This window comes from Periophthalmus magnuspinnatus, chromosome 5, assembly GCF_009829125.3.
Source record: "Periophthalmus magnuspinnatus isolate fPerMag1 chromosome 5, fPerMag1.2.pri, whole genome shotgun sequence".
In the NCBI taxonomy this organism is placed as follows: Eukaryota; Metazoa; Chordata; class Actinopteri; order Gobiiformes; family Gobiidae; genus Periophthalmus; species Periophthalmus magnuspinnatus.
This window is the reverse complement of record NC_047130.1, coordinates 6,178,445-6,198,738: the sequence shown is the minus strand read 5'-3', so window position 1 is coordinate 6,198,738 and position 20,294 is coordinate 6,178,445. Positions and strand designations below refer to the sequence as shown.

General features: G+C 38.9%; 1 protein-coding gene across 2 annotated transcripts in view; it reads right to left on the bottom strand.

Annotated features, from left to right (window-relative positions):
- Positions 1 to 1,824: 1,824 nt before the first annotated feature.
- tfap2c (transcription factor AP-2 gamma (activating enhancer binding protein 2 gamma)) overlaps positions 1,825 to 20,294 on the bottom strand; it is a 62,579-nt gene continuing 44,109 nt past the window's right edge. Inside the window, exons 2-8 of one of the 2 annotated variants that reach the window (XM_055221728.1) lie at positions 12,257 to 12,310; positions 11,374 to 11,835; positions 10,827 to 10,878; positions 7,692 to 7,914; positions 5,671 to 5,789; positions 3,543 to 3,684; positions 1,825 to 2,968 (exon numbers count right to left, since the gene is read on the bottom strand). In XM_055221728.1, the coding sequence (XP_055077703.1) occupies positions 2,683 to 2,968; positions 3,543 to 3,684; positions 5,671 to 5,789; positions 7,692 to 7,914; positions 10,827 to 10,878; positions 11,374 to 11,835; positions 12,257 to 12,304 (1,332 nt within the window). In that variant the 5' untranslated portion in view covers positions 12,305 to 12,310 and the 3' untranslated portion in view covers positions 1,825 to 2,682. Of the gene's footprint in view, positions 2,969 to 3,542; positions 3,685 to 5,670; positions 5,790 to 7,691; positions 7,915 to 10,826; positions 10,879 to 11,373; positions 11,836 to 12,256; positions 12,606 to 20,294 lie in introns of those variants that run through there. The other variant, XM_033967115.2, reaches the window with a different exon arrangement.

The following is a 20,294-nucleotide window of genomic DNA, read 5'->3' as shown; positions in this document are numbered from 1 at the left end:
AATTCAAAACAGTAATGGCAATAATACCCATGGCACCTGTTTTTTGAAGTGCGTTTGTCAGCAGCCGATCCTATGACATCCCCGTGTGTCACAAGCCGCCAATGAGTCTGCTTTCTTTGTAGTTCCCTATAGGTCTCGTAGACTACAGTGACATTTGAACTCCTCTTTGTTTGTTTGGTTAATATTTTGCTTTGTGTGGTAATAATTGATGCTATATGTTATAAATGCTTGAAAAAGTAAACTGTAATATGCACTGTTTCTATTTTTCTTGGTTTTGTTGTAGCTACCTCCATCCCATCTACATCAGGTACTCTTCACATCTCTAGGTTTTTACAACTTGCATTATTCCAACAACAATGGGTATTGCTTTGTCTCGAATGTTCCACAGTATGGCATTAAATATTAGGTTATGTATCTCGATGGAGACAAGAGTAAGTGACACTATCAGGCCAAGAATTAACAGTCAGAATGCTTGTTTTTTCAAGGTTGAGCAAGAAACACATGAAATTCAATAAACTCTAGATAGATATGTTTAAAGCTATACTGTGGAACATTCTAAGCAAAGCAATAACGCACATGGAGAGAAGCAGGTGGCGGGTCCCCTACCAGAAAAGTTGCACCTTCATCAGTCTTTGTCAAATTTTGCTATGGAATTTTGAAAGTAAATTATACTTTATAGATGTGAACTTTATAATGGGTTTAATTGGGCGATCCAATTTTAAACCCCTAATATATAATTTTAATTCCGAGTTACAGTCACGGAGCATTTTCCCTTCAGGATCAAAAAGATTTTTAAGTCGAAAATGTAACTTATATTCCAGCTCCGCGCAAAACGCACATATGGTGACAGTTAGGCTCTACATTGGTCCTAAATCATTTGAAATGTTACGAATAAATAAATAAATAAATAAATCTTCAAAGCATGATTTCAGTGTCTTTCAACTCTGACACACCATTTTGTAAGTACACTTGAGCAGAGACCGTTGGGTGAGTGATATATGAGGCAACCTGCTTTCAAGTTTCAACCCAATTTGCATATTTTCTCATCTTCTTCAGACCTGTGAGAAACCTCCAAAGCCAAGTATCCCAAGAATGAAACTAAAATGCGTTGACACCTTAATTGTAACAAGACAAACCACATAATCCCTTCAAAAAGATGAAATGCTGACCTTAAATTTCCCCCGTTTCATTATATTATGTTGATCCAAATCTGTATATGAGCTCATTTAAAGGTGCACTATGTGACTCTTCTGTCTTCTGCTTATGTCCATGATAATATAGTTTCACCTAGAACGTTCCAGTGTTGCATTAAACTTGTATATCTAGCATTTGTTCATTTAGAGGTGTTTAGAAGTCTACTTGCATCAAACATCATTTTTTTTCACTGCTAGTCAAGGGTGTAGCACCAAGTTTAATGTCATACTGGGAAACATTCAAAGCAAATACATAACCATGGAGATAAACAGTCAATGGACCCTACCAGTAAAGTAGCATATTTAGATTTAAAAGGTGATATATTGTATTTAAATAGGGTTGGCATGCCATATTTTAGAGTGCTACTGTCTTAAAACTACATCACTGCCCGGTAGCCTATGTCTGATGATCACAAGATGCGCTTTTGAGGTTGTATTCTACCACACAGTGCCTATTTGTGACGCGAGGGCGAATAAAGCTAGCCACTGTTCCCTGTTAGCTTTAAGGGCATTTGCTTGTTTATTTCGAGCCTTCATCACATGACTAAAGCATAGCACTGCTCAAAATGGGGCTACAGAACAATATCACTTTCCACTAACAACTCCTGTGTATATAAGTTTCAACACAGAGTCCGTAAGCCATAAGGGGCATTTATTTTATTTTCCTAAGTTTTTTTTTTTACATAATTCCAACATTCAGGCCCGCTTCCTAACTCGTATAACTGGTAATTCAAAAACACTACCCGCTTAAAAAAACAAAAACATTGTAGTTGTTGTAATCATAAAAACACCATTAATATTTACATAAACCTATTAAATTACAACATAAATTAGAAAGTATTTACACCCAGGACCAATACTGGATAAATTTCTATGTTGGAAATTTAATGTCTAATTTAAAACATTTGCAAAGAGTGAAATATGTACAATTGGGCATTCACGCACATACATACATACTATACACGCATACACATGGCAGGACTTGGCTAATGACAACTCATGATTTTAAATATATACGAAATAGTAGTGGGTTTTTTGCCTCGCCACTGCTCGTAACAACAACTTTAAGAACACTGAATACTGAAGTCATTGTAAAGACGCTCCGACATAAGATTTGAATGAACTCGTCAAAAATGTACAATAACACTGCAGCCATTTTGAGGAGATGGTACAAACACACAGAAAGAATGAAAAGTTAGGTCTACTCTCTCTTTTCCTGGTAAAAATTGCTGTCCATTGAGACACAGGAAATCAGCGGATTTGCCTCCAGACAGCAGCGGGAGGGCAAGATAGATTCACAGCCACGGTTTTGCCTTGAAATGTTCGAGTATGAAAAAAAACTTTGTCTGTCAGTGTACAAGTCCTATGGTTGCAGTTCGTGTTTCTGACAGCAGTGCATCCGACTTCGCTTGGGAATCCTCAAATCACATATACACCCATCTCTCAATAGCACGATACAAATAATAAAAAAAAAACTTCACATAAAAGTTCATTTTCGATGCTTGTCCATTTTGTCGGAAGATTTGTTGCCGCTGTCCGAAGAACCCTGATTATCGCTCAGGTACATCTTGTCTGCTTGTTTGAGGGCTTCGTTCAGGTAGTTTTGAAGAGAGGTCATGGCGGCGCAGATTGCGGGGGCACCGAAGCCGTGAGTGATGAGGCTGAAGTGGGTGAGGCAGCCCTGGATGCCCGGCTCCAGGATGGGCGCTGGGCGGGAGTTACCCAAGGGTGAGCGGTCCTGGGTGAGGAGGTCGGTGAACTCTTTGCAGATTTGCCTGGAGAGCAAAAAAGAGAGAATGATTTAATTCAACTGTCAGTGTTGTTTTTGAGCTTGATGTTTGTTATACTAAGACTCATTAGCAAAACAAAAAAATGTCTGATTTATAAACTTTAATATAGTCTTATAAATGAGTATTCTTTTTAGTACCATTCACAAAACACATTGAGAAAGGAAGCATAGTATTTCCTAAATCTGCCCTAATCTATGGACATGGGTTTGGAATTGTTTGGAAAGAGAACTAAACATATATATATATATATATAAAAAGTTCATGTTATGGTTGACATTTTGCTTCTTTTATAAAAATGTAATCAATTCAAATTCTCGTCTAACTATTACAAGCACGTTCATGATTACATATTACATCACATTTTGTCAACGCCACTACTTAAGGCTATGAATTCCTTATTTTCTTGATACATATTCTTAGAGTGAGGTGTCAATGTTTAAGAATAGCTTTCACGCGATAAACCAAGCCCTGCAAATATTTGAAAAATACAATGTGTTTCTTTGCCGCGGGTGTGTTAGCATGTTAATTAAAGGTGTAACCATGCACAATAGGTACTCACTTGGCAGCTAGGAGCATGTTCTTTCGGGAGTTGACTTCGCTGCGATCCACGTGCGGCCGACCCAGGTACTCTGCGATAGCTTTGGCTGGAAACTCAGTCTCGCACACGTAACCAAAGTCTCTGGCTAAATGAACAGCTTCACCTGAAAAATAGAAAGAGAATTCAGAGTTAGCTAAAGTAATGAAAAACACTGTAAAACCTTTTTGCCGTAAATAAAACAGCAAGATGCTACACAGAACCTCATTTTGAGTAGTGACATCAACAGGGTCAGAAGAAAACAGTTGAAGTTGACCAAAAATATAATAGACTCCATATGTTTCCATTTATGGGTGACATTTTGAGGACCTTTGAGTTTTGGCCATTTAGAACTTTTAAAATTTCTGTTCTAAGTTATCATCACTCTGAAACTCATGGACAAAGAAAAGAAAACCCTAATTTTAGCTTCCAAACTTCAAACAGCTTCAAGCATTTTTAGAATTTAGCCTTGCCAAGATGAAATTTCTTAAAATGTAACTTTTGTGAGCAATACCTATAAACAAATATAAAACAAAAAAAAATGTTTGCAGTTACACAAAATTTGATTTGAAAATATGATTCATTCATTAAGTTATTTTTCAAGTATTTCATGCCATGTTTGGAGTACATTTTAGAAATTTGAGTTACTACACAATAAACAATTACTCACAGAATGGAATGACATCGGGAACTACCCCCAGAACCACAGTTTAAAAGTAATAGGGCCTAATAAAGAATTTGACATTTCCAAGTAGTGAGACATCTGCGATAAACTACCACAGAACAATCATCTATGCTTCTCGTTCCAGCTGGGGGGCGTACGCAGTGAGATAGCTACATTCAAGTCTGCAGGGTGGTTTTGACTCGCATGGTCCTAATAATAATAATAATACTCTTATGTGTGCAAATGCTAGCCCAAGTTAGCCCACGGCGCTAACAACACTGCTTATTGATAGATGCACAGATCGCCGGAGGATGCAGTGGGCTAAATGTGTAAGGTCATCTGGTGCTCCTGGCCTGATGTGCTCAAGATAACAAAACCTAATTCAGCTTTGAAGATCTTTAAATAACACAACCCTGCAGCCTTTCCTCTGCAAAGAATACTATGTCCATTTGTAAGTATTGGAGCAGTGCATGACTGTGAAGATATTAGCCTATGGCAGGTATGTATGATTTAAAATGATAGTTTGATTGCAATATTGTTCAACTGTTAACATGTGATCAATTAATCTTATTTAGTGCTTATAGTTAGGATTGGGACATAGGCATCGCTGTATATAGAAATATAGAGGGATATTGTTTGCGTTAAAACTTACACACACAAGCATTGATTTTTTTTTTTCTTTCAAATGTGGAGAATGCGTCAAATAAACAGCATAAGCCCCTGGCAGGTACAAGATGTGATATACAGTTGCTTCATTGCATGGTTGTTCTCGTAGCAAATGATGAATTGTTCTTATTTAGTGTTGTAGGCAAAGTTGTGATATTTATGTGTTATGAAATATTGCTTACTACTACATTCATTTTCTGCTGTACTAGTTAAAAGGATGTTCAAGCTGGGAATGTATTTTAAGAAGAAAATGTTTTAGGAATAGCCCAAATGTTGAATGTTGAATTGTGAGACTTGTTTACTTTTATATGCATTTGTAAAGTTACGCAATCTAAATTTTCTGGTAGAGAGCATGCCAACTACTTTACTTTGTCTAGCATGATACTAGCGGGTTGACGGCACCAGACCAAGTTACAAGTCAGATCTGTACTGAGATGATCCCACTCACAGAAATAATACATGTTTTCACTGTATGTTTTGAGCAATAAACACTCCTGTATTGACTAAATGCAAGATGAATATATTTAATGCCGTACTCTGAAACATTCCAGGCAAAGTGTATATTAGAAGCTTTTATATTGTTTCGACATGTTTTCGGGTTTGTCAGGACATGTGTTATGTTTTCTGACAATGTGCAAAATGTGTGTTATTTGGGGAATGCATTTACAAAGCAATTAAATAAATGCATAGGTTAAAGTTCCCACGTTCTTGGAGCCTTAAAGCGGCATTCCTAAGTGCGAAAACTGCAATTAAAAGTGTTCTGTTTTGAGTGAAATGTCATACCTTCAACTAGAGAGGTGAGCAGAGTTACATTGGCTGCTTTCCTTCGCCCCGCAGGCAGGTTGAGCCCAATTTTATCCAGTTTTTCTCTCAGCGATCGGCCTCCATTTTTCGACTTGGCCCTGGAGCGAAACAAGAAATCAAGACTCATTCCTTGGAAGCAATTTTGACACATGATTATAGAGTTTCAATCACTTTCAAAGTGTAATAAAAATGCTGAAATTTTGCCACTTTGTCACAAATTATGTAAAGACTGACAACATATGATATTGGCCCGTATAAGGAATTTAAAATATATGTATTGGTAGAGTTCTCTGATATAGCACTGATTTCCAGTTCCAGTCTCTGTGTGTCTTTATAAATAAACTAATAAGTTACAATGATAACAAAGGAGCAACGAAGCTGAGGTGAGTGTACATACACATACACATTGTCTGATAATCAGAAAGCATAGGGATAGCATGTTAGTTGTTGTTAGCATTATCGTGATGGCAGAACTCGACTTTGGCATCTAAAAGTTGTGAAAAGCACTTATGAACTCATTGCAGTGACAAATTGGGATGCTCAGAACGCATAAGGTAAGTGTTTTTTCACCTTTTGAAGACAGTAAAAATCAGGTATGGCATCTTTAAAATTGGTCATGAGGCACAGCATAACTAATATTGAGTATCGGTGTAAATAATCCTGTTTGGGGTAAGATCCTGACCCAAAAAAACATAACTGCCCAGTCGATATGGAGGACAAATGTGCAGAAAACGTTTAAACTCTCCACTTGCCATCACTGATTCAGTTTTACGCATGACTGAAGGCCAAGCTCTTTTTGCACACAGCGGGCGAGAGAGGCAGCATCTTTGGGGAGGCGAGGGAGTCTTTCCCCCCACCATCAACACCCCCCCAACCTCCCCCCTTCTCCTCTTTGCGCTAACGACCTTTCAGCTACAGCTATATGACCTACTTAAAAACTGTGAATGCATGCTAACTCCATCAGCTCCAGCTTAGACACAGGGGAAGTAGAAAACATGCAATTTAAGCAAAAAAAAATACATCCAGGTTTCAAAACAGACTGCTTTGTAAACATATGTGCCGTGAGGTTAGCTTCATAGTGGAATTTAAGCTAGCAGTGTTGTGCAAAAAATGGCCACCAAAAAGATACACTCTCATCTGCAGATTGGCACTAACTATCGCGGATGTAACTTATCCTCAGAGGAGAGCGTACAACCAAAATTGCAGACCACACAAAGAATGTCACGAACGTAAAAAAAAAAAAAAAAAAATGAGGCTAAACAGAGACGAAAGCAAGCTGTGTGTTTAGAGACTGCTGGCTGGAAATAATAATGCTAAGATGATGACGCTATTACTTTCAAGAAAAGTGTTTACTGTAAGTTACAATTAAAGTAATCAAGTGAATTTTCTACAAATGAATACAATTGTGAAAGCAGTTAGCATACAATGAAATGATATGTAGCCTGCTATATTTTAGTAGCAACTTGTAGCGACTCGTGAACAAATGGATCTTTGTAATGATGCTATCCTTATTTGAATATTGTCCAGCTTTCAATTAAAATACTGCTAATTTCATTATTGCAGTTTTTAGTTTCATCAATAGACTAGACTCCCTTGTACATAGCTGCATCATTCTGGGGTATACGCAGTACAAAAAGTTTCCATTTACACTTGTACACTTGTTTGCTCCTGGTTTGAGCTCAGTTTAGTCCTGACTCTCCTAGTCCTGGTCTAGTCTAGGTCTAGTTACAGGTTTAGTCCCAGTTTTGATGTGGTGTGTGCAAGTTCTATAGGAAATAAATGCATTTAAATTTATTTTCTCATGAATACATTTAATAACCATAAAGAACTTGCAAAAAATGAGAGAAATCTATAACCAAAATGTCTTCCTAAGGATCTTTTCTTTAGAGCAAAGTAGAATGTAGCCTATTGTGTCTGGAGATTTGAATTCATCTTGCATGTGTTCATTAATACATATGTAATATGTACAAATGAAGTTTTGACATGAGAGTAGCTGTTACCTGCGTAAAACTCCTCCGAGCAGTGATGCGTTCAGGCACTCTGGGGGTAACAGGCGTCTCTGCACCTCTGCCACAGTCACTTTGTATTTGGAGGTGGAGCTGAGCAAAGACAGGCGGCCTGGCACGGAGCAGAACACCTCTGTGGGGTTGGACACCATTCCTAACAGGGACTCTTTCTGGAAGGGGAGGCCTACTGCGTTTCCTTTGGGCAGCGAGACCGGTCCTGGAGAAAAAAAAAAGAACAAGTTGATTTTTTTAAATAGAATGTTGACGGGTAATACTGAGGGCAAGGACTTTGATGATCTTTTTGGGGTTAATGAAGTTTTATAACAAGCTCAAAATATTACTAGAGTATAATTTTAGAGGTTTAGTAATGCAACTGACATAGAACTCTACCAAAAAGGTATTTGAATATGTAACATACTTAAATAATTATTCCGGGTTTTCAGACATTACTTGTCCTTATTATGCGTGTCATTTTGAAGGCAGTTACCATTCAACAGATTTAATTGTTAATTGCTATAGCAACTGTCCTAATTATACAAATGTTCTCTCTGAAACCCAGTTATGTTGTAAATCAATAAACTCTTGCTGTATAAGTGCAGTGTTTGAGAAGATTTTAAGTAAAATAACAGAATAAAATAACAAAATAAGCAACTGGCAAAACTAAAACTCAATTCTTTATATCTCTCCAGTAAGTTACCAGTTACCAGACTCCTTTGAATCCCAGGTCCCAACCCTCCATATACACAGCGGTTGTGCAATGACATTTGTTAAGTAGCACTCTTCCTGTGTATGTGCCCATGCCTTAATCATATAATCCTTTACTGTTTGATGGATGTAATAACAAGGGAGAGTGTGCGTGCGCGACTCGGGTCAACCGTGGTAACCCAAAACACTCGAAACTTACAGCGGACCTTTGAAATATTATGTGGCTTTGCTAAACATCGGTTGCTGCTACAAGAAGTCCCTCTCGCCCTTGTGCCAAAAAACACCGAAACAAACAGGTATACTCACACAAGCCTTGTTCAAAACCACAAATTAAGAAAACAAATGTGATACTTGCAACAATCACCACGGTAACCACTGACAACGACAAACAAAATTCACTCCACAACATTACATACACAAAGTAAAATCTATAGCTTCGTCCTCACCAGCCAGCATGCCTCCCTCATAATATGTCCTCTGAATGCGTTCAAGGTTTCGGGCACCTCGTAGGCCTAACACTGAGACAAAATCACATAGAAAAGTCATTACATTGCAAAAGAACTGCCTTCTAGTCTCCTCTCCGGCTGGGAATGACATGCTATTGTTTACAAAGGGGAAACCTAGATGGCCCATAGCGTGCCCTAGAGCCTGGGAACTACTATATAATGAGGCATCGGTGACTCCATGTAACCAGTCTGGTTGGTTTGTTTGTATAATGTAGTAAGAGTAGATTGTTGCCTTGTCTGTTATGCTTTTAAAGGTTTATAAAATTGAGTTTAGGTTTACAGAATGAAAAGAAAACTGCAATATCCTAAAATGTGATAGTATTTCAATACTAGTTTAACAAGAAAAATTTGAGCTAGAGCAATGTGGCAACAATAATAATCTTGTTGCTAGTCAAATTTCTTCGCCAAAGCCTTAACTATGCTCATAATACATGCAGTTACGATGTAGCTGTAAGCCTTTCCATTAAAAAGACCCACACGTATCATTAATGAATAGCAATGACTGCATCTCTAGCTCTATAAACGTCTGTAATATTAAGTGAGATTACTCACTGATTTAAAGATAACTAGTACTGGCATTTCATTGTGTTGTTTACTACAGTTTTCAAGGCTTGCTAAATTATTTGCTAATACGATTCAAATGAAAAAACGCCCAATGACATAAAACATAAGAAACTAGAACAAGCTAAAATATAAAAAGAAAAAGAAACATTGACTTAGAAGAAGTTGGCTATATTTTATGAGTCAAACACCGCAGCCCAAACCACAAAATGCAATATAATCCTATGCATTTGTCATATTTTGAGAGCGCTTCTCTATGTCAATAAAAAGCCATGAATCATGCCTGTAACGCTAAGCTGTGGCGTAACATTAGCACCGGTGATCAAGCTAGCTGTGAGTCAAATTTAATAAAACAGACTGGGAATCAGATCACACTCAAAACAGTTCAAGTCTCGACACATTAGTGAAACATCCTTCACATGCAAGCCCGCTGACACACCCCTCCAAATGCCAAATTCAACTTTGCCATCATAATTTCCCTGTAACTGGATCAAGACAAGCAGGAGTAAGCATCCTATACAAATAACTCATTTGGTGCTACTTCTTGGACTAGATTTCTGGCACCATACTTTAGTTGCTATACTTGAGTAGTATATATATTATTAAGAAATATCACTCCTACTTTAGCAAAGGTTTATGTTGCTCTTCCAACTCTAAGTAGGTGTTAGTTTATAAAATGGCAAAAAGTTTTACGTTGATAATAATTTGTGCTTCTTCTATCTTATCAACAGATATGATTTCATTTTTGCCCTTTTTGTGGTGTACTCTTTGGAAATACCAAAATCTGTGCTTTGTTTAACATTTTGCCTATTTGCCTGTTTTATTCTAAATCAGGTGTTAATTTCAGACAGTTCATTAGATATTCGAGTAGTAGTTGCCCCATGTAAGTACATATAAATACTTGTTGCTTCTACTTGAGTAACAGTACTCTTAATTGAATACAATTGTGGCTACTTTACCCACCTCTACTCCTATGAGGATTTTGGGGTGGCTCAATTTCTTGACAGCTCACCTGTCAGTTGTTCAAAAGGACTGCATTTTGCCAGTGGGCATTCTTTCAAGCACCTTTACAAGAGAAAAGGCTAAGGGATCACGGCAAGCTTAGATAAGTGCGTCTCTGGGGGATTAGCGTTTGTGTGCAGTTCAAGTGCAGAACAGAAAGGCTCCTGCTAGCTATCGTGACACACGGCTATATAAGTAATTGACATCTCAAAGTGGAAAAAATACACTTCTTACGGTAAATTTCCAAACCCTTGCCAGTAATTATGGATCGTGGTTGCACAAAATGGTGTGTGTAACCCAGGGTGCGCTTTCCAAAACAGTTTTTCAAAAGACAGCATGGTTAAAATACTCTTACCTTTTTTGATGACTGTCTGATCAGCCATAATAATACTGTGGTCATCTACGTGCTGTGAAGGAGAGGAACAGAGTAGGCATCAGTTACGTGAGTTGTCCAAAAGGGCATGCCTTTTCGTAAAATGTACTGTGACATTTCTGCAAGATTCCATGAAAAATGGCCGCTATATTTAATGCACAAACACTAAATGGATTTATTTATTTAATGCCACTGTATAACGCAAACTAAAACCAACAGCTTAGAGATGGCCTTATTGGTAACAATAATATTTATAAGCTATACTCTGTGAAGCCTATTCCATTTAAATTATCAATGGAAAATGTGTATTTTATTTAAATTTTAACAGAAAAAAATACTTAGTTTAGACTGGCCATTTATATTTCAGGCCACATACATTACATAGGATTTCTTATAATTTACACATGGATGGTGAAACGACCATAGTACTTTCTACAACCACTAAAGCTCTGTCTGAAATGAACGTAAAAGAAAACAGTGGTATAGCTAAAAATCATCAAATTAAAATCTAATATTAATGCGCACTCACCTGAACGTCATCAAGTCCGTGTCCCATATCGTGCATTCCCATATTATCACCGATCACCGACGAATCAATGCCGTGTCCGTGGGTCCCCAGCAGCTCGGGCCGCCTGAAGCCTTCGCCCCTCCTGACGCCGGACGAGCCTCCCTCCAGGCCGAGGATCTGACTCGCAAGCCCGCTTCTCCCGTGCGCACCGAGCCCATCCTGTCCCTGCCTTCCGGACCACGGCTGCTGTTGGTTCGAAGACTGGGACTGGTGCAGGGTGTTGATGTTGAAAGGGTCACCAAGATGGGCGTAAGGGTCACCGGATTGCGGGTAGGAGATGGGCTGGTACGGAGGGGGGAAGTAGGGCGGCTGGAAGTCCGAGGCGGCCGAGTGTGAGAGCGAGGGAGACGGGCTGTAGAGGTGCTGGCTGACCGCGGGCAGGTGAGGCAGCCGGGGGTTGCCATTACTGCTGTCATGCCTATCCTGGGGAAAAAAAAAAAAAAAGTCATAAACATACACGATGTCAATTGTGGTGAAATAAAAGTTTAAAAATCGTGCGTAAAAGCTCCAAGTACAACATGGCAGTTACAGTTAAACTATAGCATTTCTAATAAAACACTAGCCTAAATTTTAACAACGTAATGCGTTGCGATTAAAATAATGTTTAGACTGTATTTTTATTAAATTATTACTAAATTTGTTGCTATTTTTTTATTTTAACCCCAAATAAGCACCTTTTGCCCCCCCCTCCCTTTGTGCATTTTTGCTAATGTTATGTTAAGCTAAGTTGCTATAGCATTAGCATGACAAACTTTTCGCTAAGTACATTGGGCGCGTGTTCAAATGCAAAGCGCGTTTAGGCGTCAGCTCTCGCGGTGAGTTTTTCCAGCGTCTCGAAACTTACCTCGCAGTCATCCTCGTATTTCACGTTGTCCGCTAATTTCCACAACATGTTTGCCGTTTCTCCTCGTTACAAAATGATGTTAAAAGTGAGAGAGAGTTTAATCCAGACGCGTAAAAATATAAACCTTGAAATAGTGAACATGGAAAAAGTTGAAGGTAAAAAAAAACAAAAATGCAGCGAAGTGACCTAGCAGCGCTTCTCACCACGCTGCCACAGGAAAAGCAAGAAAAAATAAGCACGTAAGACAGGCTATCCTCCTCTCTACTCCAAGTGCAGTTTGGTTATGTTGTGTACTCGAGTTAAAGCGAGCATTTAAGACACTTGACTCCCTCTTTTGGACAACACACAGATGTTCAGTCCCACTGGAGCAAAGCAGACACCGGAGCTCTATAACTGCACAGCGAAGTGCAGTGGGCGTAACCGTGCCGTGCGCCATGACGTCACCACGAAAGAAAACCGTAAAAAATTGCTGATTGGCGGGGGAACTGTCCAATCACAGCTCTGTCCGTCTGTTCACTGGCAGCCAGGCCACTCATGGATTGTATAGTCTTCTTGATAGAAATCCATGGGCCACAGTGCTAAATAGACTGTTTTGTCAATATATTATTTACGCTTACGTTTGGTTTTAAATTTTACCCCTCAATTTGCCGATTTGTATTGTTGTTTTATTTTTTATTTTTTTCAATTAGGCAACATATAATAATATAATCATCTCACTGAAATGTATATAAAACACCGAGTTAGACCCACTGGCCGATCATTAAACAAATATAAACATCGTAGTTTAATATAATTGACACATGCGTAATTGGTCCACATACAAACTAGTTACATGGCGCCTAAGTGCTATACACAATTTAGTGAAAATGCCTTAAGGCCAAACACGTGATAGGTTGAGTATTATTATTATTATCAGCAATTGCATCTAAACAAAACTAAATTGCTACTGGTATTTGTAACCTTTAGGGAACGCAAAAGAAAATCGTCTATAAAGATACTGCTAAATCATTATTGGTATGTTTAGCTTTCCTAATAAGAAAAAAAAATGTATATACGTAGACATGTTGTGTTTTTATTCAACTGATTACATTAGAAAGTAGAGTAGTTCATTACTTTTACGCACAGTTGTGACTTAACCACGCAGCGTGCAAAATAAGTCTGTGGATAACGTTAGCATATTTTTTACTTAATAAAACACTTAGGACAGATGTGTAAAGATATGTCAGGCCTTTTTTTCACAGTCAATATAGTATTTACCCCACGGATTCATTTAGAAAGTATTTTACGCACTACTTTTACGCACAGTTTTAACTTAATCACCACACGTCCAAAGTGAGTCTTTGTAGGTTATCCTATGTGCCCTCACCAGTGACACTTCAGTCATATAATCAGTGTGAGAATAGGAATAGCAGGTATTGAAGTAAACATGACATTTTAATGCAGGTGTCTTCGCGGAGACAGCTTTCATAAACCGCAGATAGGCCTCGGGGCTTGGCTGCACTGTTCTCTCCCTAAACCTCTGGAGCTCAAAGCGATCTCAACAAACAGCCTTTTCTTTCGCTCATTTACATTTTTGGTGGAGCTTTGTCGTGACCCAAAACAAGACTAGCTGCTTTTAAGCCGTGATAAAAATCTATAGAGAAAAAAATGAACAAAAATGAACACGATTCATGATTTAATTTGATTGGAACCGATTAGCAAGATAATATAGTTTGATTCATTTTATGTGCGTAATATTATCCCAATTCATTAAATCCATTACGCACAGCTGTCACTTTTAATTTAGCATTTTGGATGGTGTATTTTTGTTTTCTTTTATTATATACACTCGTAAATTAGTAGTAACGTTCTGAATGTTTTATTAAACGCCTTGCAACCGAAACTTTGGAAGAGAAGGCGACATTTATTGAGATAATCTTGTGCGTTTTGGTTAGTTGGTTGGTCACTAGTTTGCTGTGATGCGAAGCAGAAGAAACTGACTCCTGCACGGATTAAATGTTATTTTACGTTGGACCAGACACAAACACATAAGCAGGCACTCAGGATGCAGGCCTTAAGGGAGTTATTCACGCTTGGCCTCACGTTGGTGTTTGGGACAGTCCCGGATGCGCAGCCTGTCACTCCAATCAAAGGCCACTGCTCTGACAAACGGCTCTTCTGCAGTGTAGGTGAAAGGATTACACTGATCCGGGCAAATTAAAAGCGTCAATTTAACAGCAGGGGAAGATTATAAGTGCTTTTGTAAATATATTTATAATTTTAATCCATTGGGCTGCGTTTTGTTATATATTTTTTAACAATCGCGCCGTGCGTAAAATCTCAAATTACGCACGGATAAATGGCACACATAAGGCTTTATTATTGTACATCTGATGAATGTGCTGATGTTTCCAGTCATATATAAAAAAAGTATTGTTCATACTACACACACACACACACACACACACGCACGCACACACCCCCACACACACACTCTCTCTCACACACACACACACACACAGAGCCTAATTAATTTCGAAAATCCATCCAACTTGGTAAAACACTGATAATAAAAAGCATTGCAGGTTTATGGAGAAGATCTCAGCAGTAAAATAAAAAAAGTACGGACGAGAAAGGTTGACTCACCCTCCAGTCTATCCTCTCGATCACAGACATGTGGAAGACTCCGGTGCTACAATCCCACTGAGACACGCGCAAAGAGTGAATCCATCACAGCTCTACGGCGCAGACTTTACCTGGGGGTCGTTCAGTGCGCATGCGCACGTTCAATTACACCTGAATGGGGAAGAGCAAACCCTTTGATAAAAATCTGTAGCAGAGATTCTTTTGTGGGAAGGTTCTAAACTTACAGTAAAGAAAAAAAACGGCGGGGAGTGGAGTCAGTGCGTTTAGATGAGAAGCTACAGGGAACAAGGTTAATCTACATAATGTCTACACAGGCCTAAACTAACAATATTTGCATAAAATTGTGTTGCGAATTTTAGGTATGTATCATTTAAAATTAGGCATTTAGGGATTTGGGATTTTGCATAAGAAGTGGTTAAGGTAAGACAGCCCCATAATGCAACTAAATGAGCCAAAACGCATAGAGTTTGTTTTTAGATTACACTATAAAAATGTGACAGAACAAAGTAGACAACAGCTTGCATTTTATTTTAGTATTTTTTCCACACTTTTTTAATAGCCACTGCTTTCCTGCTATTAACAACACAGCGCCCTAGAAAGTCTGCAGCCTATAACTGCACTCCCCAACACCCAATGTAGTGAATCATTGTAATTATTATGTGTTACTAACATTGTTACAGAGGTTAAAGTTAAAGAAAAGGTGAAAATGTAAACACGGGGGGAATTTCAGAATGAGGTAATTCCACCCCCGGAGTCAGAGCGCCCGGGGCTGACCAAAAGAATCTGCTTTCAAAAGCTACTGAAGCTTTTTAGGCCGAAAATGGCTCGTGTTATCTGATCTCCCAAATACTTGAGCTTAAAACTAATGATCACATCAAAGTGACTCTCCCATGGCCCTGAGAAACTGGTTGTCGGATCAGACTTTTACATTTCTAATCCACTTTGCTTCACCTGCCATAAAAGTGCAAGTCCTGTCCGGTTTTGGATATTTGCAAGTTTAAAATATTATCCACACAATTCCTTCCTTTTATTACTTTTTATTTAGCTTTTTTATAATCCAGACTCATTTGCACAACATAACTCAGACACACGGTGAGATAGTTCTGTGCTGGGTCCGGTGCAGAGGCGCAAACCAGAGGCGCCAATCAATGCGCACTCCTCTGGCGCACGGAGCGAACATAAATGACTGCTTGGGATTTGGTTAATGAGGATTATTTGCCTGATCGTAGCCTATTTGGACAGTGTAGTCAGGATATTTGGGTCAGCTGAGTGCACTTTTGATGAAGTGATGGACATTTACCATAGTCTACTATCGCAAAAAAGTGGTAATGTTGAATGTTGCAATGAAAAACTGTATCCTATGCGATTAACGGTGCATTATATTGAATTCTCTGTGCTCACGCGGGCCGGGACACGGGTAGAGTAGCCAGTACCTCGGAGAGCAGTCAGAAACTCGGTATGAAGTCTTGCCTGGTCTCTGTAATCTTGAGACCCGTGTCCAAATGTCTTAGCCTGGAGATCCACCTTATAGTACAAAGTTATTAGTCTGGGCGCACCTGCTACACTCCTGCTCTGGGTGACTCTACTCCTGCCACAGTCCTGTTCTGGGTGCTCCTGCTACTTTCCTGTTCTGAGTGCTCCTGCCACAGTCCTGCCTCGTCCAACTGAAGAGTGAAGACATGTCTATGCTCTGCTATGGGAATAATTCTAAACTATTGCAAACAAGAAAGACATCTGATCTTAAGAGGCCGGTCAGTCACATTCTCTTGTTTTTTGCACTGCTATCTTAATTCATGATACTGCCCAGTGCACTCTCCATATTTTTGTCTTGATATGGGGCCAAATGCTCCAAATGCCCCCCATAGGTCCGCGCACATTGTCTGTATTTTGTTGTCTGGGCAGCAACTTGAATAACTTGGCCCGGTTGCAACAATTATACTTGGATAATATGTGTAAAGCGTGGGGTAAAATTGACTAGAAAAATACTAATAAAACAATAGGGTCGATGATCACAGCTGTGGATACATTCCCACGTAAATGAATAGCCCACAGCTTTTACATTTTCATACATATTTTGGTTTTGTCTCTTATTTCTGCAGTCTTAATTGAATTGTTGTTAGTTTTATGAGCCTAGTTTGAGCCTTTGTGCAAAATAGACTCTATCATTGCCTTCAATAAAGCACATAAGCTTATAAGAACACATATATTTAATTTTGGTGGCAAGACAAAGAGAATGTAGCTATAAATTATTATCTGGAATTATGAATGATTTGACAGTACTAGATTTGTGATGAAAGCTTTTGGTCAATAACAATATCTCAGGGGCTGCCGCAGGAGGAGGACAAGAAGACAAAGTGTTTATTTGAAATAGAGCCACAGCAATTGGATTATTTATGGTGTAACATTATATTGTGTAATGAGAAGCAGACAAATTCAGTTTGCTTGTCCTGCCTGGCTTCAGCAGATGCCACGCTTCCATACTGAGTGGTGAGTTGCCCTCTGCTGCCGCTCTGTGGTCACTGGCCTGCATTACTTTTCTTGCCTGACAAATACTAGTAAACTGCATAACTACCCTCTAATAATTGTCAACATTGGAGGTTTCCCATCATAGTCGTTTAACAATTCCAGCCTTATCCTGAGAGGAGGGGATCACATCTGCCTTTTACTGGTTGCGCTATATAAATACAGTTTACTTACTTATGTGGATAGTCTAAGTAATTATACTATCTGAAAACAAGGTGCATTTTGAATCTTACTCCAGCACATTCATCTCCTTTTTAAACAACAGGTGCTTTAGAATATTAGAATTTTGTAACATCTCATTAACACACAATAAACCCCTTTTGTCACCTTCTGTTCAGCCTAATTTTCCTCTGTTTCATTTGTCTTGTCTTTTCTGATCAGAACTCATGGTAAACTGTGTATTACAGACCGATCAGCTGTAAGGTTCCTCGCCTATGTGAATTCTCTTGTGATTTTTTAGGCTGGAGTAATGGGTAAAATGTTACAGATTGAACAGCTGAATGGTTTCTATTCTGCGTGTTCTGTTATAATATTTGAGATGAGTGGAATTAGTCAAGTCTGTCTTCCAGACGAACAGCTGAAGTCTTTCACCTGTGTGTTCTCATGTGTACTGTAAGTGTACTGTGAGTGTTTTTGACAAATGTTTTCTCACAGATTGAATAGCTGAAGGGTTTGTCTCCAGTGTGTGTTCTCATGTGAACTGTAAAATCACTCTTCTGTACAAATGCTTCTTACAGATAGAACATTTGAATGGTATCTCTCCTGTATGAGTTCTATTATGATATTTGAGACCAGTAGATTGAGTAAAATATTTCTTACAGATTGAACAGCTGTAAGGTTTGTCTCCTGTGTGTATTCTCATGTGAACTGTAAGACTACCTTTTTTGTGAATATTTTCTTACAGATTGAGTGGCTGAATGGTTTCTCTCCTATGTGTGTTCTCATATGAACTGTAAGATGAATCTTTCTGGTAAATGCTTTCTTACAAATACAACAACTGTACAAATTACCTTCTGTGTGTCTTCTCATAGGTATGGTAAGATGACTCTTTTGTATAAATGTTTTCATACAGATTGAGCAGCTGTAAGGTTTTCCTCTTGAGTGTGTTCACATATGGACTATAGAATTAAACTTTTTGGTGAATATTTTCTTACAGATTGAACAGATAAATGTTTTTTTCTCCTGTGTGAACTCAATTTGTGTTTTTGTAAAACCAGTTTACCCCCAAATCTCTTTTTACAAACAGAGAACTGGTGTTTCTTCCTTTCAGCTCCTTCAGCAGTTCTTGACCTGTCTCCATTGTTTATAGCGGCACAGGTCTCTGGAACACACTTATATTTGAGGGACAGACCTGAGATTTGTGCAGCTGTGTTTCTGGCTCTGGCTCCGTCTGCCTCTTTCTTCATCTGTGCAGCTGAGCAGCTGAATGGAGGTCTCCAGTCGTCCTCATTGTCAGCGTCAGAAGAGTGCTCTGTGACACCCTCAGTCTCGAATTGGAATTATGCCTCTGATCTGTCTTCTCACTATGTTTCCTTTCTCTGGTCACTTTGTCTTTGTTGTAGTAGTGAGAACTTGTCTTCTGTCTTCACACAAACAGGACTGGACTCTGGGGCAGACCTGAAAACCTGATTTGAAACTTGACACACAATCTCTCTGTCATAGCCTGCAAGTGAGGGGCCCTTTTTTCTTGCTCCAGCGGTATCTTAAAAAAAAGAAGCAGTGCAGGGGCATAGTTCAGAAGTAAATGTGCTCAAAACATTTTACTTGAAATCCTCACTCTGGTCATATTGAATAGGACTTGTCTGGCCCATCTCTACACTGACAGAGTCCATTTGAGCCAGTGCATGGTGCTGGGCCCACACTCCTGCTTCAGCCTAGAACCATGCCACAGGAGGAACATCAGTGGGTGTCTGGGGAAACCTGGAGCTCCAGCACCATCATCAGTTGTGGTATATACCACCTCAGCCCTCCCTAATATACCAGCACCCACCCACAGCAGCCAGCTTTTTGGCACAACCCTCACAGGCTCCAGAAGGCTCCACTGCTTTGCTCCAACAAAGGCTGTACCAACACTGAGCACTGTTACAACCTGGTCACAGCTGAACTTGGCTCAGAGCTCTGACTTTAGGTTCATCCTGACACTCCTTTATGTGGCACTTCAAGTGTGATATTGTCAATATGATACTAATGAGTGGTCATTCTTTGGTTTCTTACAGACATGCAGCCTGGGACATCAGGGTTATAGGCTTCTTACCAGAGCCAGGCCTGGGGGGATGAGACCCCAGGGCCAGTTGAAAGAAAAGGTGTCACAGGGTGGAATTTATGGGAGGTTTGTGTGGTGACAATGGTCGAATTAAAGATAGCATTTTTACTGTTAAAAACAAATTAAAATAATGTGCATATTTAATGCCTTACATAAGCTGTAAACCCTAGACTCTTTAATGTTTCATGTCATGATACATATGCAAGATTTTGTAACGAAAATATTTAATAAAAAAAACAAAAACAAAAACCCAAATACAATACAAATGTCTTATCGAGGATAAATGGAGAAGTTTCAGTATGTAACACTGACCTTTTCTGAAAAGGGGAAATCATTAATAATTAGGAAATCACACTTTTATCTTATTGCGTGCAGAGTAAGCAAAAGAAGTGTATCTACAGTTAATGTACAATATAGGCTACTACATGATGGCAGTCTATGGGAGAAAATAATCTTATACAAACCACACATGAGTCCTACACACACACGCATGCACACATGTACACACACACACTTATTTTTCTAAGAGAAATTGGTAATTTATGCTTTGTTTACAAACATTAGTATAATTATAATTGGATATTAAGATCAAATATATCAATCAAAGTCAGGAAATTTGGTCAAATA